This window comes from Mesoplodon densirostris, chromosome 10, assembly GCF_025265405.1.
Source record: "Mesoplodon densirostris isolate mMesDen1 chromosome 10, mMesDen1 primary haplotype, whole genome shotgun sequence".
In the NCBI taxonomy this organism is placed as follows: domain Eukaryota; kingdom Metazoa; phylum Chordata; class Mammalia; order Artiodactyla; family Ziphiidae; genus Mesoplodon; species Mesoplodon densirostris.
In genome coordinates this window covers 62,287,386-62,309,809 of record NC_082670.1, presented here as the reverse complement: position 1 = coordinate 62,309,809, position 22,424 = coordinate 62,287,386, and the positions used below count along the sequence as shown (strand labels likewise).

The window sequence follows — 22,424 nt, the reverse complement described above, 5'->3', positions numbered from 1 at the left end:
TCGCTGATGACGCACTACCGGCCGCGCTGCTGTTCTTCCGGTCCGGGCGGATGAGCCTGCGCCCTGGGTTTCCGTGTACCTCCGGGACCGTGGTCGCCGCCCCGCTGGGAGCCGCCGGACATCACGGTGAGCGGGCGGGGCCGAAGGGAGGGGAAGGCAGCGGCTCCGGGTGCGTCTCGGCTGTGGCGGCGGCCCAGGTTTATGTAGCAAGCCCTCCCGGGCCTCGTTCTCCCCGGATTGCTGCCTGCACGGCGGCTCCGAACTCCCGGCGGCCCGGCCCGGCTTGCAGCTTCAACACTGCACTCACCAGGGCCTGGCACAGAGGACGCGCCTAAGAAGATGGTGGAGTGAATAAATGAATGAATGAATGATGATTGAGTGATGGATAAATGATCAAGACCTAGGACCCGTGTTCGTAAATGAAATCCTGGGGCCAGAGTTCTCGGTCTGGATACCAGCTACTTGTACCCCAACCAGTCCTGCAGCTCAAATTTTTTAAGGGACCGACTTAACAGCAGAAGGCAAATAGTGTAAAGCGCACCAGCTAGGGAGTCTCAAGACCTGGGTTATAATTACCTATGATAGAGCCGATTTCTTGATCTTTATAAAGTTGGACTGTCACTGCCTTCTTTTCTCTCTAAAGCTCAGTTGATAGCATGTACGTGATAGCACGTATGGAAATGTTAACGTCTAACAACAAAAATATACTATCCATTACTTGCCAAATATTACACAGGGTTTAGAGGCGGGGCTGCAGCGTGAGTGACCTCGGAGCCCGCCAAATGGGAAGACGCTGCCACTGTAGTGCTGGAAGATATATATGTGAGCAGATTTCTGTGGTAATGTTTTAAAACACATTTATTTGGCACTTAACGTGTACCAGGCACTGTTTTAAGCAGTTGTGCTAATTTATTTAGCTTTCACAGCAACGTATTATCTAGTTTTTAGTGAGGAAATTGAGGTACGAGAGAATAGGTAACTTATCCGAGGACACATTGCTACTGAATGACCCAAGGCTGCAGAAGAGATAGATCCAGTGTGCTGCTGCAGGCCTAGAAGAATACGTTACTTGGAGCCAACAGGCAAATCAAGAAGGGCTTCAGAGAAGAGTACATTTAAGTGTGGTCTTATTGAAGGAATTGTAGTTTCAAATTCTTGGAAAACCCCACCTGGCTTCCCCAGAATCCTTCAAGAGGGATAGGGAAGTGGCAGCAGGGAGAAAGCTTACAAGGCATGAGGAGGAAGCCAGATCCCTCTTAGTTTAGCAAGATGAGGATGGAGATATATATGTCCGTTCACCATAATACCCGTTTCCCCCAAATCTGGATTCAGATAGATCCTTTCAGATCTTAAAATCACCAACAGATTATTCCACATTATGTATTTGTGGAAGCACCTATACATCCTATTCTGGGCAACTTAGAGGCCAGGGGGACAGCAGACTGTGGCTCATGGGCTAAATTTTGGTCTACCACCTGTTTTTGTTAAAAAAAAAAAACTTATTGAAACACAACCAAGATCACTTGTTTACATATTGTCTAGTTCTGTTTTCAAACTACAAAGGCAAGGTTTGCTAACTTTTGGCGTAGACAAACAGCTCAGATGATCCACGACTGGAGGACAGTGGTTGTCACCAACCTGTCCTTCTCAAACATAATAATGCCTAACCCCTGTTGAGTGCCTGATACGTGGCAGATATCTTTATAAATGCTTTACGTGAATTAATTAACTCATTTAGGGAATTCTCTGGTGGTCCACTGGTTAGGACTCCGAGCTTTCACTGCTGAGGGCCTGGGTTCAATCTCTGGGGTCGGGGAACTAAGATCTCACAAGCTGTGCGGCGCAGCCAAAAAAAAAAAAAAAATTATTTAGTCAGGGGTTTCACAGAACGTTGGAGCTGGAAGGACTCGTGGATATTATCTAATTTGTCACCTTTTTCAGATAAATAGCCTGCTCATGTGGGCTATGGCAGAGCAAAGTTTCCTGAGTCCCAGCCCAGTCCACTTTGCCACTTTGATCTTATTTTGAAAGGGAAACCAATACCATATCCATTAGGTGTGGCATTAAAAAGAAAGTTTTTTTGGGGGGAGGGTGCTTAAACCCCTGAGTGAGATCTCTCACTTTTAAATGTTTTACTGACTATAAAAGTAATTCATGTTTATTGCAGGAAAAATGAAATATGTAAAAGGATATAAAAGACAAAATAAAGTAACCCATTAAATGACCTAGAGATCAGTTGTTGACATTTTAGTGGGTTTTCCTCTGTCCTTTTTCTTTTTTTTTTTTTTTGCGGTATGCGGGCCTTTCACTGTTGTGGCCTCTCCCGTTGCGGAGCACAGGCTCCGGACGCGCAGGCTCAGCGGCCATGGCTCACGGGCCCAGCCGCTCCGCGGCATGTGGGATCTTCACGGACCAGGGCCCGAACCTGTGTCCCTTGCATCGGCAGAAAGACTCTCAACCACTGCACCACCAGGGAAGCCCTCCTCTGTCCTTTTTTATGTGTGTGTTTTGTATATATCTGTGTAGTAATAATAGTTTCTGTTTATTGAATGCTTACTTTAGTACTGGTATATATGGGCATATGTTTTGTTTTAGTGTTTTGTAGTCTCCTGTTTTAACATATTGTATTTTCTCATGAATATTCTTTGAAAACATAACTCTTAATAGTTTCATAATCTATCATATTGATATGCCATCAATGTTTACTTGCCTGTATTTTGTACAGTTATAGTAACAATGGGATCTTTGTACATAAATCTCTGTGCTTATCTCTGATTATATTTTTTTCACTTGTTTTCTCTGATTACAGAGTTATTTACTTATTTCTACAGGAAAACTTTCAAACATTGCAAAAAGAAAGGCCTTAAAATAAAAATTTACCATAATCTTATTCCTCAAGATGATCATGGCTAACAAATTGATAGATATTCTGAGAGATTTAAGTTTTTTTAAAAAAAGGCAAAATATAGATAATTGAGGAAATTTGGAAAATAGAAGAGAAAATCATTCATAATTTATATCACCATGGTGATAATTACTTTTCCTTCTTGATCTTATTCATATGTATATTTTAACATACATATATGATGTTAGATTGTATTTGAAATTTTAATATCTTGTGTTTTTTTTTCACATTTGCCTGTAAGTATTTTTCCACATTGTCACATATTTTCATTTTCAATTATCTGATGTCTGTTTAATTTCCACCAAGTGGAAGTACCATATTTTGCTAAATTGCTAAGCCTCAGTGTCCATCAACAGAAAAAGTGTGTTTTCCAACAACATTTCAGGGGATTTTTTTTTTTTTTACAGGTAACAAAAGAATTCAGTTTGTTTTTTTTTCTCTCACTCTGGGAGGTTCCTTCTCTATGAAAAAGTTCTAACAGTAGCATTACTAGGTTAAATAATATAGGCATTTTTATTACATACTGATGACTGAGGATCTTCTGAGATCCATTGCAGGTGTTGTATGTAGTACAGATTGAGAATTTTGTTCTGACTTTCTGTACCTACAAAATGGTGATCGTGCTGTCCCAACTGCCACTCAGCCTACAACTTTAAGACCTAATATATTGAGTTGGCCAAAAAGTTCATTCGCATTTTTCCATACCATCTTATGAACGAACTTTTTGGCCATCCCAGTATATTGCCAGTTAGCTCTAGAAAGATGGTACCAGTTTACATTCCCACCAGTGGTGTGTGAGAAGCTCTCTTTCCCTGCGCCTTTGCCAGTTTTGAGTTTTAGCATTAAAGAGAGAGTTTCCAACTTGATATAAAAATTGATTTTTCATTCTTTCAGTTCCCATTTCTTTGATTACCAGTGAGGTGAAACTTTGTTTTGGTATGTCTATTGGCCTTTTGTAATTCTTGGTGTATTTGTTGTACTTTGCATTTTTCTATCAGTTCATCTTTTTTCTTTACTCGTTAATAGGAAGTCTTTTATCTATCAGGTCTATCTACTCCTTGATGTATAAATCAAAAATACATTTTTTAACCCTTTACTGGGTTTTGGTTTATTTTGGTATGTGGTGTGAGGTAGGAATCTCACTAAGTGTATTTTCCAGATACTTAAGCAACAATCCCAACATAAATTTTGAGTAATCAATTTTTTTATGATTAGAAATGCCAATTTTTATCATATATTAAATTAGTTTACTTATTTCTCTTAGGGATTAGGAATCTCTAAAATCAAAAGCCAGAGTTAAACCTCCTTATAAATGTGTAAACTCCCTGTTGAGGTTTCCTAGCTACACTCTTTTGATGATTTTATCTGTTATCCCCAGAATTTCAGTTACCTTCTTTATGACAAAAACTCTAAATACAAGTTTTCAGCCCACACCTCTGTCCTCTGCTCCATATATGTATGCCTGATATTTCAAACTGAATGTATCTTTTTCCTCCTCAAACCAGTGTTACCACTCTCACTAAAGGTCACTGTCATCTCTCAAGCCCCAAACCAGCAAATTGTCATTAACTTCTCCTTCTCCCTCACATCTCGCTCCAGTAGTCATCCTGTCCTGTTGCTTTTGTCTCTTAGTCATCCAAGTCCCCTTATTGGACTGCTGAAACAACCTCCCAAGGGGTCCTCCAGCCTTCACCTTGCCTCCTACCTTCCACCCCTTGTACACACTTTGCTCTGTGGGCAAAAGGATAAGTTGTGTTTGTGTGTGTGTGTTTAATATAAGATCTAATCATGTCACATATTTTTCAAACCTCTTCCAATACTTTTTATGGCTTTTTGCTCACTTTAGGGTAAATTCCTTAAAGTGATTTGCAGGGTTGTATTTGCTTGCCTCGGGCTTCATGTCTTATTTCTAGTGCCTAATACTTTGGCCTTACTAGATCTCTTTCATTCTTCTGAAGTATGGGGCTTGATTTCTTTTGTATATTCTGTTTAATCTCTCTAGTATCTTCTTTTCCCTCTTCACCTGTCTAATTCTTATTTAACTCTTCTTCAGGGAGGCTTTCTTTCCCAGATTAGATTAGGTCCCCTCTGCTCTGCATTCTACAGGACCCAATATTTCTCCTTTTATAATTCCCTTATTTGTAACTACTGGTGTTAATGTCTTTGTTGAGCTGTGACGTAAGCTCTGGGTAGGCAGGGGCATTTCTGACTTTTTCTCCACTGTCTAGCTCTGATTATAGCCAAACCCCACACTACTTCATGAGTCTCCGTAGGATTCTGCAGTGGGTCCACTTTATGTCCCTGCTATGGAAGAGGATCAGGAAATCCCAGATAGGATCCTCTTAAACCTCTAAAACTCAACACCGAGGCACAGACCTTGATGAGAAGTCCCCAGGGCCAGCCTTATTCTATACTTCACCAGACATCCTATTCTTCCATGCCTTCTGAGCTCTTGATTATGGTAAACCATCTCTCTGCCTTCTGTTTTTCTTGAAATAATGCTTCCAATTCTACTCCTCACTTCAGGGTTATACGGAGAGACATTTTTGGATGAATAGTTATGATTTTGACCTTCCAAAAACCAGAAACTCTCTCTACTATTTTTGCAACTCTTTGTAAGTCAAAAATTATTTCACAAAGTGTTTTTGTTTTTTCAACTGCAGCCTACACACTGAGCTATGCCTGAAGAAAAGATTTTGAATTGATAAGACATCTTGAAGAAAGGACAATCAGCATATCTCTAGGTTGTATCAAATAGAAATCCCTAATTACTATCCAGCTCCTTGACATATAGGGGAGGTGGGTGGATCAGACTTAATGCATTAGCCTTGCTATGAAGCCGTTTCCCAACACAACGTTTGACCATATTAATTGACTTTTCATATAGATTATTGTATAGTGGAAAGAGTGCACTAATTGACATGGATATTCCTATTCACTTCATAGTTATTTTTATCTTTATAAATAACATTCTGATTTATTTCTCAAGTACTTGAGTGTTTGCTAATATGTCAGTCTGTCTGGCTGCCACTTCTTGGACAGCTGACAAATGGAGTTTGTTAACCTAGAAAGCTGGAAGCCACCCCTGACTCTTGGTGATGCAGGCACATTGTTGTCCTGACAGGTTTTGTGTGAGTTACCGGATAGTATCCTTAGGCAACAGCTCTATCTTATTTTTCTGTTTACTGGGACAGTGATATCCCCTCCCCCACCTTTTTTTCCTCTATGAGCAGGGCTCCCAGTTTTTCAACCTTGAAGTCTTTTACAATCAAAGCAAAGAGAAGATTTGTGGATGTCGAATATGCAAGGAGCTGAAGAGAGAGAGATTGAAAGAGAGATTTGTCCAGGTGAGTAAGCAAGGGATCACCAGTGGAAGAAACAGGAGGGCTTTGGAAATTTTACAAGAGAAACTGAATGAAGCTCAGGAGAGCAAATTACCCTCTCTTTTAAGAATGCTGGGGTGAATGTGAGTGAACATCTATTGAGTGAGCATCTCTTGAGGCCAGCTTTTCCCTGGTACTCACTTGATCTCATTTCCACTATTTTGCACTTTTACATTCTTCCACTCTCCACTCTTTGAATACAAACCATCCATGTTTCTTGTCTTGCCCTAATCTTAGTCTGTTATTGTTTGTTTTTTTCCCTTTATCTCCCTGGTCTCTGATTCTGTCACTTCCTTGGTGTCTGCAGCTACTCATTTTTCATTAATGGTGATCACCTTACCCTGATGCAGATCTCTTTCACCAGTTGTAACTCTGAATTACTTGCCCCACTTGCTCTTTTTTTTGGCTGCATTGGGTCTTTGTTGCTGCACGCGGGCTTTTTCTAGTTGCAGCAGGCAGGGGCTACTCTTCGTTGCAGTGCATGGACTCTAAGCGTGCGGGCTTCAGTAGTTGTGGCTTGCAGGCTCAGTAGTTGTGGCACACGGGCTTAGTTGCTATGCGGCATGTGGGATCTTCCCAGACCAGGGCTTGAACTCGTGTCCCCTGCATTGGCAGGCAGATTCTTAACCACTGTGCCACCGGGGAAGTCCTACCCCCACTGGCTCTTATTGGCCATTACTCATAGGCCATTACTGAGACCTGTCAAAGTTAGGTCCCTATAAGTTCAGGGGCTTGCACTCTGCCTTGCACAAGAGATACTCACTGTGGTGGTTTTTTTCAGGTTGGGTGAACAAGCCTGCTCCAGAGCAGGATGGCTCTGAAATTGATTTGCCAGGGATAGCAACAAAGAGATTCCAAGAGTATGAATACCAGGATTCTACATTTGAAGAAAAATATGTATGTGAGAGCATGAAGGAAAACCCTCCCAGAGAGGTTCCTGGACCATGCCTTTTCCAAGAAGGTTTTGGGGGAATAGCTTTCATCCACAAGGAAGCACCTCCAGAAATGATTAGACAAGAATATAATTTTGAGAGAAGCCTGCTTTTGACCTCAAGCCTTGTTACACATCTCAGGGTTTCTACAGAAGAGAGCCTACATCAGTGGGAGACAAGTAACATATACACCAATGAGATTTCAGACCAAAGTAAATGTCCGATCTTCTCTACACAGAAAAAATCTTGGAAATGTAGTGAATGTGGAAAAACTTTTAATCAGAGTTCATCCTTTACCCAGCATCAGAGAACTCATACGAGACCCTACACATGTGAGGAATGTGGGAAAACTTTTAGTCGTAGCTCATTCCTTGTTCGACATCAAAGAATTCACACCGGAGTGAAACCATATGGATGTGAGCAATGTGGGAAAACATTTCGATGTCGATCATTTCTTACTCAGCATCAGAGAATCCACACTGGAGAGAAACCGTATAAATGTAATGACTGTGGGAATTCCTTCCGCAATCATTCACATCTCACTGAACACCAGAGAATTCACACTGGAGAGAAACCTTATAAATGTAGTAGATGTGGGAAGACATTCAGTCAGAACACACACCTCATTCATCATCAGAGAATTCACACTGGTGAGAAACCTTATTTATGCAATGAATGTGGCTCTTCTTTTCGCAAACACTCAAATCTTACACAACATCAGAGAATTCACACTGGGGAAAAACCCTATAAATGTGATGAATGTGGGAAGACTTTCCATACAAAGGCAAACCTCTCTCAGCATCAGAGAATTCATACTGGAGAGAAACCCTATAAATGTAAGGAATGTGGGAAAGCGTTTTGTCAGAGCCCATCCCTTATTAAACACCAGCGAATTCATACTGGAGAGAAACCCTATAAGTGTAAGGAATGTGGCAAAGCTTTTGCTCAGAGCACCCCACTCACTAAACATCAGAGAATTCATACAGGGGAAAGACCCTACAAATGCAGTGAGTGTGGTAAAGCTTTCATTCAGAGCATTTGCCTTATTCGGCATCAGAGAAGCCACACCGGAGAAAAACCCTATAAATGCAATGAATGTGGGAAGGGCTTTAACCAGAATACCTGCCTCACTCAGCATATGAGAATTCATACTGGAGAGAAGCCCTATAAATGTCAAGAATGTGGGAAAGCCTTTGCTCACAACACGTCTCTTACTGAACATCATAGAACTCACACTGGTGAGAAGCTCTATAAGTGTAGTGAGTGCGAGAAAACCTTCCGCAAGTATGCACACCTTAGTGAACATTACAGGATTCACACTGGTGAGAAGCCTTATGAGTGCTTTGAATGTGGAAAATTCTTCAGACATAGTTCAGTCCTTTTCAGACATCAGAAACTTCACAGTGGTGAATAAACCTGGCATTAAGGTTATGACAGTTTCTCTAGAGACAGTGACTAGGAATCTGGCTAGGGAAGAGGGACAGGAAGAGTTCCTAGAGGAAAGGATAAAGGAGCCTTGGATACTGCACTCAGGAGGGTGTTTTGAGAAATGGAGGTGGGAGCTTGGAGAATGCAGAGCCTACTCCAGGTGGGCATCTGGGAATACAGGGTAGGAAAGAAGTTCCTACTTTTCAGAGAAATCCTTGCCCTTTGCCATTCCTTTGTCTCCATGGCATTCTCATACCTGGAGGTGCCATTTAAGTTAGCACTGTGTTTCCCTTATTACACCCCTGCTTCACCTTCCCAACTTGTCACCTGTGTTCACTGGTCATAGGCTGAGGCGCTTTTCCAAATTGATTGTCAGTGTGAAAGTGGCAGCAACTCTGAGGTAGTGCTGAGTAGCCTGCAGATGCCTGAGGCCGCTCTGAGCATGCCACCGTGGGGAGGCTGCCCATCTGTGGGAGTGTTCCCGTGAAGGGGAGATAGAAACAAGTGAAAACAGAATCCTTAGTCATTCATCTATTCAGCAAATAAGGGGATATGTGGCAAGAGCTGGGCTGATCGCTACAGAAAAGTTGGTGAAGAAGGCTTTTATCAGGGTGAGGGAGAGCTTCCTGATCCTTTCAAGCTGGAGGGTGACTTGGGGCTAAGAAGGAAATAAGAGAGCAAGAGAGACTTCTCTTGAATGATGTCAGTTTGTGGGAAGGAAGTCAGATCTGCTCAGAGGATCACAGAGAGGAAGACCTAACCTCTTTCCCAGAGGAATATTCTCTTACCCAGAAAGAAAATGGTTTGTGCTAGGCTGCTAGTGCTAAGAAGCCTCAGAGCAGGAAGCCTGCCTGTGACTGAGCAAGCTACCCACATATCCCTGTCCTAGACTAGGGCGTACACCTGTCTCTTCTAAGTTTGGCTGGGGCACTAGTGCACAGGGACCAGGCGAGTGGGGCCCACTGGGATTAACAAAGTGGGACTTGGTTTGTTAGCCTTTAGAGAGGAGAAAGCATTAGTGATGAAGTGGTCACCGTAGTGGGGATGGCTAGGTTTTGTGTAATCATGGCATTGGTGGCTCTAACCACGGATTCATTAGATCTCAGATATTTGTTTTTATTGGCCCTCTTTTTCCAGGATATTTATCATTCCCTGTGGATTAGGAGTATCTAGGGAAACACCTCTCGTGGGATGAATTTGGAAAGAATTCTAGAGAGAATTACCTCTTTTTCAAATCCCTGAAAATTGAGGTAACATGGTTTGCCGTGACTGTGATGGTATTTTATTCTTTGAGAGAAAGGAAGGGCATGTTTCCCCTTTATTTCCCCATTCTCTTTCATGTTCTTAACTGCTACCCAGAGATTCAGCTCTGGAAGATTAAGTGAGGATAGCCTTTGACTAGTATTTGAAATCGTTTCTATGCTCTGAAGCTTATACAGTTTTAAAAATATGACTATTAAAAAACTAAAGTAAGTTAATTCTGGAATGGTTATTTGGAACTCAGCATCGATTTTTTTTTCCAGAGCAAGTGTCTTACAAGCATTGGTTTGAGCAATTAATTACCAATAATGGGAATGTGGCAGAAATAACATACTTTTCCCTCTCCAGCTATAAAGATTATGTTCTCAAACCTGCCATAGGACAATTCATAATTGAGTAAATTAATATGGGCAAAAGTAACCCTATGAAAACTTTACATTTTATGCTCATGGAAAAAAAATATAGTCTACTGAAAGCAAATGTCAATGTATTTTTTTTCTAAATGAAAAAAACCCACTAAACTCATTGCTAGCATGTAGTAAATGTTCAATAAATATTTATTTGTTGGATTAATATATTTTAGTCAAACTTTGCCCACCCAAAACTTCAGGAACTTCCTGATATTTAGAGTAATATTTATATGCTACCATCTTTGGAGTCTTGAGTGGAGATTAGAGAGGAAAGGGAGAATTTTCTTGAGGAGGAAATGGGAAAACCTTAGGGGTGAAAGATGCCTAAGTTGCTGTTAGAAAGATTTTCTAAAATGGAATGGAGAAAATGGATTAAATGGAGTTTTTAATCCTCAGGTTAAGAGTGTCCGGTACCATTTTTACTTCCTGGGGAAGCAGGAAGGAAAGGAACGTATCATCTTTACTCTCATCCTATATTCTCACCCTTGCAATATTTGCTCCTGATTTTCTCTCAGTTGCTGGCCCACCATATACCTAGCCACTCCAGCTTGGCCCCAAGTCTAGGAATTGTCCTCTTCCTCAGCCTTCCCTCGTCATATCCAATCAACCACTATATCCTGTTGACATTACCTCCTAAGTCTGGAAGCCATCTCTACTGCTGCTGCTTTATTCCAGCTCCCTGGTTTATTTCCTAGGCGATTTTTATGTTTTCCCAACCAGTCTTGCAGTTTCTTGCCCCACTAGGCCATCTTTCACATTTCTTCTGGGTGGTCTTTGGAAGACACAACTGTGGCAGCTCTATTGTTCTCTCTCTGAATAAAGTGCTAGCCTCAACGGGCATCTGAGGCTTCTCACCTGGCCCAGGCCTCCTTTGCCATTCTCAGAGGACATTCCTTGCATGTTCTGTTCCATAGTGCAAGTTCCTGTGACGACTCCTCATCTCTGGACTCTGGCACCTTTGCACACACTGTTTCTATGACCTATTTGCCTTCCTTGCTTCTGCTTGCCTGGGAGGCTCCCATTTGTCACTTATGAATGTGCTCAGGCAACGTCTCTTCAAAGCTGTTTCTGACCTCACATTTCTGTATTATTTCTGTGTTTTGTAACTTCGTCATTTCATGTATCAGGTTGTAACGGCTAGTTTACAAATCTCTCTTTCCACTGAACTGTCAGCTCCATCAGGGCAGGAGCCATGTGAAATTTATTCCTCTTTGTATCCTCAGTCTCTGGCATTTCGTAGGTACTCAATATTTGTTGAGTTCAACTAAAATCAAGTCAGACATTTCTCCATGCCCACCTGCAGTTCGTGACTTAGGTCCACAGTTAGCAGCAGAAAGGAGGTATACGTGAGTATACCTGAGCAGAAATGTGAATACATGAATGTGTCATGAAGCATTTGCCAGAAGCAAGAATTCTGCACCTTCCTCCAAGGTAAAGAGTGTGTGGCCCACTCTGATACTTTTTCTTATGAGATCCTACAGAGAGGATCTCATAAGAAAAAGTAATATGTAGCAAAGAATTTTTTTGGTTTTGTTACAAATTAGGCATTTAAATGTCCCATCGTAGTTTAACAAAGTGCTTTAGATATACTGATGTCAGGGTCAACAGGAAGAGGAAAATCCATGCAGCTGTAGAAGCACAGCTATGTCAACTGGAATATCCATGAAATAAGAGAGGCAGGAGCTGAGCAGTGATGCTGGCCTGGCAGGAGAGCAGTTGAGCTGGAAACCCCAACATGGAAGCTTATGGCTTTCCTTGGGCTCTGGAATGATAAAAAATTAGAATGTGTTGCTTTTGTTCAGTGTGCCGAAATGCAATTTGTGACTTCAGAAGGACATGGGATGAGGCCACATGAGATCCTCAAAACGACATAAGGAAAAACAGAAAGATGGTTGGACTTGCCCAAGGTCACACACCTAGTCTCAGGTAAAACTGAAACTCCAGTGTCCTTGCTTTCCCCTCAGATTTCTCTTTACTGGTTGTAACTCTGCTCCATGACGCCTCTTTGCTTGTGTCTGTTAGGCCCTACTCCTGAGAATGGGAGAAGCTCACTTTAGATCAAGAAGCTTTTTGGCCCACAGAATAAGACCTTACTGCATGTAAGTGAGGGTGAGAAATAAGTTGATTTTACATTTTGACCCCATCTTTCCACATAATGCAGAAGTCTGGTCTTGACCCGGGGTAGCTCTAGTTTCACTCTTGCAGCTGCTGTCTAGAGCAGGGCTAGGATCATTTTAGCTTTGTGGAATTTTTTTTATTTTTATTTTATTTTTTTGCGGTACGCAGGCCTCTCACTGTTGTGGCCTCTCCCGTTGCGGAGCACAGGCTTCCGGACGCACAGGCTCAGTGGCCATGGCTCATGGGCCCAGCCGTTCCACGGCATGTGGGATCTTCCCAGACCAGGGCACGAACCCCTGTCCCCTGCATCGGCAGGCGGACTCTCAACCACTGTGCCACCAGGGAAGCCCTGTGGAATATTTTTGGTGTCCATTCCTCCAATCCATTTTCCACCTGTCATTGAAAAATCTCAACCCAAATTGCAGTTAAGCCCCAGATTCCTGTTTCTAACCTGCTCTGCCTAGGGTACCCCACTCCAGGGTTAGTTTCCACCCAGCAGAGCCTGCTGATTTAGAGATTCTTTGAAGCCTAAAACTTAGGGGGGAAATGAGTAGGCCTAGGCTCTGTGGCATGTGGGATGTTAGGGCTATGGAGGAAGAACCCGCTATCTGATTCAAAAGAAGTGCTGAGACTGTGACATTGGGTAAAAGGAAAGGCAAGCCCAACATTGTTCCCTGGCATGTCAGCTAACAGTTCTACAAAGGGTCCCCTTTTAGCTGAAGATAGTTAGTGATGGTTTCAGTCTGGCATCTCCACTCCTGTTTTCAGCATCCTAAATGGATTCCATTTTGGGAAAACAGTCCATCTGGAAATTTGAGCAGGTAACTTCTTTGCTGCATCTCATTCATTTTTTAATTGTTTACTGAGAGCCTACTCACACTAGGGATATGATGGTAAGCAGAGAGCCCTATTTTCCTGAGCTTGCAGATCAGTGGGAATGCCTGGAAGTAGGTCAGGTGCCATATTGCCCATGCCTTCATCCCTGGGATACATTTGTCAGGATGAGACCTTATGCGCAAATATTCCTTAATGAGGATAAGCAGGATCTAAAGTTTCCCAAAAGGGGGGCAGGGGTGCTACCTGGAAGGCTTGAGACGTCCTGGAAGCCAATTCAGTCAATGAGGGACTGGAGCTGGGATTTGGGGAACATGATAGGACGTACATTTATTGAGCATTTTTCAAGTACCAGAAATTCTTGGTAATTTACACGAATTAGCCTCATTTAATCCTCACAACCCTATGAAATTTGGTATCATTAAGGAGTGCGCACAGAGGGGTAAAGTAACGCCCAAGTTCACACACTGAGAATCTGAGCTCTTGTCTTTTGGCTGATTGTTGAACAAAGATCCGGAAGGGTGTTTGCGGTTCCTCTGAGGAAGCCAATTATCCGGCAGGTGAGAATGTGTATAAGTGTGTTCTATAAGCTTTGGGAAAACCTTTAGAAGACCTCCAAAGGACCGTGACCTGCAGAAGAGTTTTTTTTTTTTTTTTTTTTTTGCGGTATGCGGGCCTCTCACTGTTGTGGCCTCCCCCGTTGCGGAGCACAGGCTCCGGACGCGCAGTCTCCGGACGCGCAGGCTCAGCGGCCATGGCTCACGGGCCCAGCCGCTCCGCGGCATATGGGATCCTCCCAGACCGGGGCACGAACCCGTATCCCCTGCATCGGCAGGCGGACTCTCAACCACTGCGCCACCAGGGAGGCCCCAGAAGAGTTTTTAGGAAGATCAATGTGGTCGAATTGCTGGGTGAATTAACCTGGAGTAAGAACTCCCTGTGGCGTCCCCCAGTCTCACTTGCGGTCAGCCTCCTTATTCTGGGAAGAGGTGTACTGATGGATTTGCCACTGTTTCTGAGCCGGGGAGGAAGCCCCCTGCCCTCCTAGGGAGGAGACAGCTGCAGTTGCTGGCGTGGCGCGGACTGGTGACGTCGTGGCGGCCCAGAGCGCCCAGGAAGAGCTGCGCGGGGGGCCCAGGAGCGCGCAGTCGACAGAGGGTGGAGAGGTGTGGCCGGCGGCGTCGTGGGGAGCGCGTGGTAAGCGGAGTCGGCCGTACCCGGCTGCGGCTGGTTCCAGGAGAAACCCCGCCGGCCGCAGCGCCTCTTCCTTCCGGCCGAGCAGGGCCCTTTGGACCGGAGGCCCGGGGACCGGGGCCGGCTCCCCTGAAGAGGGAGGGGCGAAGGCTGTTCCAGAGCCCTGGTCTGGGAGTCGGGAGGCCGGGGTTGCACTTGAGCCAGCGAACCCCTAAGTTCCGTTTTCTGTGTTCCAGAAGCGAATACTATTCCTCGCTTTGCCACTTCACAGAGTTGTACGGGTTGAATAAGTATATGTGCAAGTTATCTCTTTCTTTTCATTAAGTTTATATTCCTCTCTAATAGCAACAGGATAGGTGCTGTACGAAGACATCAATAATAATTTAACAGCAAGTACTATTTATTGAATGCTTATCAGTCAGTTTTCTTCTAAATACGTTCCATGTGTTAACTCATTTATACATCATCACCCTATGAAGTAGTTATTATCAGCTCCATTTAACATTTGTTAAAAATGGAGTACAGAAAGATAGAGTAACTTACCCAATATCACTTAGTTAATAAAGGGTGGCACAGGGATTCAAACCCAGAGACCACTAGCCCCGAGCCCATGCTATATTTGTTTTCAAGTTTGGTAGAGGAAAATGGGATGTAATCAGAGTATTAAACACAAGAGTGGAAGAAGCTATAGTAGACCTGTGAAATTTTTCCAGAATGTTGAGGAAGTGCCTTGGAAGCGTGAAGAAAACTTCTCCTCAAGGAAGAAATGTGGTGGTTCATACTTGACCTGAATATTAAAATTGTTTAGAAGAGTAACTTAATCTAATTAGAAGTTTGAAGATAATTAGTTGTTTAGTGTCAAGAGGTGCTAGTGGATTGGGATGGATTAGACTGGAAACCAGGTCACCGCCTTTTGATACGGTGGTCTTTCTATTCAGAGGGGTTCTTAAAACCTTTCCTTTAAGGAGGGGTTCTTAACATCTTCCAACAGACACCCCCTGTCTTTTGTTGGAGATTTTGCTTCACACCGAGGCAGTCTTATTTTCCTGAAATTCATAGATAGGCCTCTGATTGTGGGAGACTAAGTGCTGGGGTGTTGCCCTGCTATTGACTCAGCCTATTCTTAACAAGAGGGCATCTCACTGCTGGACACATAGTAGCTGCTCAGTTAGTACTTTTCACAGAAATTAATAACCAGCTTCAATCAAAGAGGGACTGGAAGGGCTTGATTTGAGGTTCTTGCTCTTTTCTATCTGTTTTTAGAGTCAAAGAATCACAAAATGTTGGTACTAGAGGAAGCTTTAGATAACTAGTTTTTCATTTCACAGATTTAAAAAGTCACAGTTGAAATTGAGTGACTTGCTTCAGGTCATTAAGCAAGTTAGGGGCAGAGCAGAGACTAGAACCCAGACCTCTTGACTGAGTCCACTGCTTGTCTCACTGCCTTCTGTAGCCCCATAGTCTTTGATTTCTGAAGTCAGTGACTTCTCCATTAGGTTTGGGGGGGGGGTGCCTTTGGGCTCCAGTCTTATCTCTGGTGGAGGAATTTTTACCCCAGGATGCCTGGTCCTTAAGAGCACCTGCCCTCTTTCTTTGTGCATTGTCACATCTCACTGACTTTTTTTTTTTTTTTTTTTTTTTTTTTTTGAGGTACACGGGCCTCTCACTGTTGTGGCCTCTCCCGTTGCGGAGCACAGGCTCCGGACGCGCAGGCTCAGCGGCCATGGCTCACGGGCCCAGCCGCTCCGCGTCATGAGGGATCTTCCCAGACTGGGGCCCAAACCCATGTCTCCTTCATCGGCAGGTGGACTCTCAACCACTGCGCCACCAGGGAAGCCCTCACTGACTTTTTGTCATTGGTGATACATGCCTATGAGAACAAGGACATTCATTCAGACTTAAAATAGTCATTTGGTTAGGGATGGGCTATTCCTGGATTCCCTTGAATCCAGAGTATGAAGGAAGTAGGCTGACAATTTATGGGTGCTCTTTCTCTTCCCTCTGTGCCTCAAATTCCTGCTCTTCCTCATGAGAAGAGTCCCCAAGAGACAAACCATAGTCACTTGTATTCCTAACAGCTTGTCTCTGGGTAAGTGAAATCTAACTAGAGAGCCCAGGATGGGGCTGCTCAGTAGGCACACCTAAGGTGGGACCCAGCAGTGACCACTATACCTAGACCCTGCAGACTGAAAACACAGAACCACCCAGAAATGGGACCATCTTACTCAAATCAGATTTAGAGTGGCTTATTGTGAAAGAACGCTATGTAGTAATTGGTTATAGGATAGATCAGAGTGTGCAGTAATTTTTTTATATAAATTTATTTATTTATTTATTTATGGCTGCGTTGGGTCTTTGTTGCTGCGCATGGGCTTCTAGTCGCAGTGACTTCTCTTGTTGCAGAGCACCACCTCTAGGTATGTGGGCTTCAGTAGTTGTGGCATGAGGGCTCAGTAGTTGTGGCTCGTGGTCTCTAGAGCACAGGCTCAGTAGTTGTGGCACACGGGCTTAGTTGCAGCATGTGGGATCTTCCTGGACCAGGGCTCGACTCCGTGTCCCCTGCATTGGCAGGCGGATTCGTAACCACTGCGCACCAGGGAAGTCTCAGTAATTTCTTATCACATGAACTTAAACTGCAGTCATCTGGTGGAACACGCTGAAACCACTTGCTGAACTGCTAAGTATGATGCTCTAATGGTGTAGCGGTCAGAAACTGATAGTAAATTATTGGAAGACCCATTGCAAAGGTGATTGTTTCCTCAGAGGGTATGCAATGGGCTTCTGGCCTCGTTTGGAACAAGAGCTTAAGTAATCACAACTGCCATTGTCATTGGCCATCAGATGGCAGTGTGGAGCCTGGGTATCTGTTAAACTAAGTAAGAATAGTACTGGGTGAACTGGATTTTTAGGTAATGGGAACTTTTTGAATAGATATAATAGACTATTTATGTCCTGCAGAATTCAGTCTAGCCTAATATGTACACATAATACATGTACACATATGTGCCCATATGTGCATTGAGAGATCCTAGAAGAAAATTCATCAAAATACCAACTGTTTCTTTTGGGTGGTGGGATTTCAAGTAATTTCATTTTTGGACTAACTGACTGTTTTACAGAATGAGCTTTTTTTTTTTTCCTTGTATGATTAAGAAAAGGAAACCTTTTTTATTTTGGACAATAAAAATAAAGGAAATAAAGGTGTGGTTAGAGTTTTGGTTTTATGTTTAGCTATTTAAACCACTTAGAGTTTATTTTTGTATATATATGTCCATATTGGACGTTTATACAGCAGATAAAGATAGATTTACACAAAATAGTCAATATATTAACAACCAGTGTGGTACAAGACTGCCCAACCAAATCAGGCTCTTGACTGTAAACCATTAAAAAAAATTTTATTGGATTATAGTTGATTTACAATGTTGTGTTAGTTTCAGGTGTACAGCAAAGTGATTCAATTATACATATATATGTATTCATTCTTTTTCAGATTCTTTTCTCATACAGGTTATCACAGAATATTGAGTAGAGTTCCCTGTGCTATACAGTTGGTCCTTGTTGGTTATCTTTCTTACATATATATAGTAGTGTGTGTATGTAAATCCCAACATCCTGATTTATCCCTCCTCCCCATGTTACCCTTTCAGTAACCATAAGTTTGTTTTCGATATCTGTAAGTCTGTTTCTGTTTTTTAAATAAGTTCATTTGTATCATTTTAAAAAATTATATCCACATATGAGTGATATTATAAGATATTTGTCTTTCTTTGTCTGACTTCACTTAGTATGATCATCTCTAGGTCCATTCATGTTGCTGCAAATGACATTATTTTGTCCTCTTTTATGGCTGAGTAATATTCCATTGTATATATGTACCATATCTTCTTTATCCATTCCTCTGTTGATGGACAGTTAGGTTGCTTCTTAGCTATTGTAAATAGTGCTACAATGAACACTGGGGTGCATGTATCTCTTCAAATTATTGTTTTCTCTGGATATATGCTCAGGAGTGGGATTACTGGATCATATAGTAGTTCTATTTTTAGTTTTTTAAGGAACCTCCATACTGTTCTCCATAGTGGTTTTACCAATTTACACTCCCACCAACAGTGTAGACGGTTCCCTTTTCTCCACACCCTCTCCAGCATTTATTGTTTGCAGACTTTTTGATGATGACCATTCTGACCTGTGTGACGTTATATCTCATTACAGTTTTTTTTCTTTTAATATTTATTTATTTATTTATTTTTGGCTGTGTGGGGTCTTCGTTTCTGTTTGAGGGCTTTCTCTAGTAGTGGCAAGCGGGGGCCACTCCTCATCACAGTGCGCGGGCCTCTCACTGTCGCGGCCTCTCTTGTTGCGGAGCACAAGCTCCAGACGCGCAGGCTCAGTAGTTGTGGCTCACGGGCCCAGTTGCCCTGCGGCATGTGGGATCTTCCCAGACGAGGGCTTGAACCCGTGTCCCCTGCATTGGCAGGCAGATTCTCAATTACTGCGCCACCAGGGAAGCCCCTCATTGTAGTTTTGATTTGCATTTCTCTGATAATTAGTGAGGTTGAGCATCTTTTCATGTTCTTTTTTTTTTTTTTTTTTTCTTTTTGCGGTATGCGGGCCTCTCACTGTTGTGGCCTCTCCCGTTGCGGAGCACAGGCTCCGGATGCGCAGGCCCAGCGGCCATGGCTCACGGGCCCAGCCGCTCCGCGGCATATGGGATCCTCCCAGACCGGGGCACAAACCCGTATCCCCTGCATCGGCAGGCGGACTCTTAACCACTGCGCCACCAGGGAGGCCCTCATGTTCTTTTTGACCATCTGTATTCCTTCTTTGAAGAAATGTCTGCCTGTTTTTTTTTTTTTTTTTTTTTTTTTGCTGTACACGGGCCTCTCACTGCTGTGGCCTCTCCCGTTGCGGAGCACAGGCTCCGGACACACAGGGTCCGCGGCCATGGCTCGCGGGCCCAGCCGCTCCGCGGCATGTGGGATCTTCCGGGATCGGGGCACGAACCCGTGTCCCCTGCATCGGCAGGCGGACTCTCAACCACTGCGCCACCAGGGAAGCCCTGTCTGCCTGTTTTTTGATTGGGTTGTTTCTTTTGACATAGAACTGCATGAGCTGTTTGTATATTTTGGAGATTCCAACTGTAAACCATTTGTGCAGATACTCCAGTGTGTACCAGTTGACTCTCAGCCCCAGTAGATCTGTATGTACCAACATGAAATGATCTCAAAGACACATTCCTTGGTGAAAAAAAATCAAATTGGGTAGCAGCATCTATACAACGATTTTATTTATGTAAAAAGAATCAAATGCTATATGTGTGTTAAAAATATGGAGAAAAAAGACTGAAAGAATATACTCCAAATTATCTCTGGGAAGGGGGTGGTTTCATTTGGGTAGAGTGGGGTGGTGATGGTTATAAAAATTACTGTCTTATCCTGTATACTTTCATATTATCTAAATATTTTAAGGTGAGGATATATCCATGTGTAACTTGTATAATTAGAAAACTAAAATAGAAGGAGGCCTCAGGGAATAAGAATGTGTTTGTGTCTCCAGACCATCCAGAGAAGAGGTTGCTCTGATATGCGGTTCCTGAATATCCATTCTCTGATTCTGTGCACCTTTATTGAGGGCATCAGGTTCAAAGTTTGATGCCGTTAAGATTGTCTAAGTAGTCCACTCTTTCTCCAGTTCTGTGCTTCCTAAGGAGTGTCCTGATGACAACAGTTTGGTTCCCATACAGTTTTTCTATACTGGAGAGAATATATTAACCAGCTGGACATTAAGCATACAAAATTTTCATTGTAAACTAGTGAAGTGACTTTCTGTTTTCTACATCATTCTCCTTGTAAATTTGATTAGTACACATCAGATTTTGAAGCATTTTTTGGCTTCAAGGGTGAGGGCCAGATCCTGGATCATGATGCTATAGTGAAGTTACTGTCCAATGGGGGCTTCTTCCCTAAGGACCACCTCTGTCTTATTTTTATGTAAACAAAACAGTGATATCTTATTTTCTTTCATTAAGCAGAACTCTACTTTTCAAACCTAGATCCTTCCCAGTTGTACCTAGGGGCTGAATGTTTTGGAGAGAAAGAGAGGTCCAAAGAGACACCTATCAAGGTGAGTGAATAGGGAAGGATAGGTGAAATGGACCTAGCAAAAGTTACAGCCTGGATCACCTTTGAAACCTTGAAAGAGGAACTCTTCAATTATCACTGCTCTGCCAAGGTACTGATTATAGGCAACCTAAGGAAATATAATTACTTTTCACCCATTTTTGAGGACTAGAAACTGTAGGTGAGTGGTAATTTTCCCCAACACTTAACTTACCCAAGACTAATGTACTTATCCCATTCACATTCTTCTACCATTTATCACTTTGGATGATCCTAAATTACCTGGGTCAGTTTTTAGTATTTGAGCATTTCAGAATTGATCACAATAGGGAAGTTTGTAGATTTACCAAAACCTGTCACTACTTAATCTCTTTCTCCCAATCACCTATTCTAATCTTTTCCCCAGGTCATTGTGATCTTCTTTCTCTATTATTGAGAAGAGGATAAAAATCAGGACTTCACAATGCAGGTCCTCTCTTCTGCACGGAGGACATTTTCCTTTGTGAATTTTTTTTTCAGGCAAGAAAACTAAGCCTGATGGCACAGTGTTAAATGACTTGAAAAGACATGGAGGGTCAGAGATCCTGGTCATCAGGGGTTCACATGAGGAGAAGTTGAAGATGCATGCTGAATAAGGACTAGAAGGGGAAATCCTGCAGGAATGACTGGGAGGACACCATATGCACACAGACCTTTCAAAGGAGAACAGTGTTACTCTAAGGATAATCATCTTTGAGAAAGTACCTTGTAAGTATTCTGAATTTGAGAGACAGTTTCTTTTAAACTGGAACCTATTAGATGCCCCTTCATCGTGTTACAAAAAGCATGAGTTCCAGCCAGATTTCACTGCAAGTGAAACATCAGAGACTTAAAAGACAGAAGAAACCTTCCAAGTGTAGTGAATGTGGAAAGTTTTTTACTCAGAGATCATCTCTTACCCAGCATCAGAAGATTCACACAGGAGAGAAACCCTATGTATGTACTGAATGTGGAACTTGTTTCCGTAAACAGTCAAATCTTACTCAACATCTGAGGATTCATACGGGAGAGAAACCTTATAAATGTAATGAATGTGAGAAGGCCTTTCAAACAAAAGCAGTCCTTGTCCAGCATCTGAGAATTCATACTGGGGAGAAACCCTATAAATGCGATGAATGTGGCAAAGCGTTTTGTCAGAGTCCATCCCTTGTTAAACACCTGAGAATTCATACCGGAGAGAAGCCCTATAAATGCAGCGAGTGTGGCAAAGCCTTCAGTCAGAGCATATGCCTTACTCGTCATCAGAGAAGTCATTCTGGAGATAGACCTTATAAGTGTAACGACTGTGGGAAAGCCTTTAATCAGAGTGCGTGCCTCAGGCAGCATCAGAGAATCCACTCAGGAGAGAAGCCCTACACATGTACCAAATGTGGTAAAGCCTTCACTCAGAACTCTTTGCTTGTTGAACATGAGAGAACTCACACTGGAGAGAAACTTTTTAAGTGTAGTGAGTGTGAAAAAACCTTCCGCAAGCAAGCACACCTTAGTGAACATTACAGAATTCACACTGGAGAGAAAGCTTATGAATGTGCTAACTGTGGGAAATCCTTCAGGCACAGCTCAGCACTTGCTCGACATCAGAGGCTTCATGCTGGGGAATAAAACTCGGGATATAACTAGGGTGGAAAGACTTGTATCAATATGAAAACACTTCTTTTTTTTTTCTAAATTCTTAGGAGATTAGGACTCAAATCTTCCCCTGGGATGAATGTTTTGTATGTTGAGCACAAGGCAATGTGTCCTAAAAATTAAGAAAATAGACTCAGAACTAGATAGTCTTAAGTTTGATGGCCTCTCTG

At 42.8% G+C, this 22,424-nt stretch overlaps 1 protein-coding gene across 1 annotated transcript; it reads left to right on the top strand.

Moving 5' to 3' along the window:
• Positions 1-51: 51 nt before the first annotated feature.
• On the top strand, positions 52-22,227 carry ZNF502 (zinc finger protein 502). The gene is made up of 5 exons (XM_060109365.1): positions 52-126; positions 5,569-5,649; positions 6,139-6,252; positions 7,070-8,458; positions 21,548-22,227. Exons 3-5 carry the CDS (start codon positions 6,198-6,200, stop codon positions 22,225-22,227), a joined length of 2,124 nt encoding a protein of 707 aa, XP_059965348.1. The 5' UTR covers positions 52-126; positions 5,569-5,649; positions 6,139-6,197.
• The last annotated feature ends 197 nt before the right edge of the window (positions 22,228-22,424 follow it).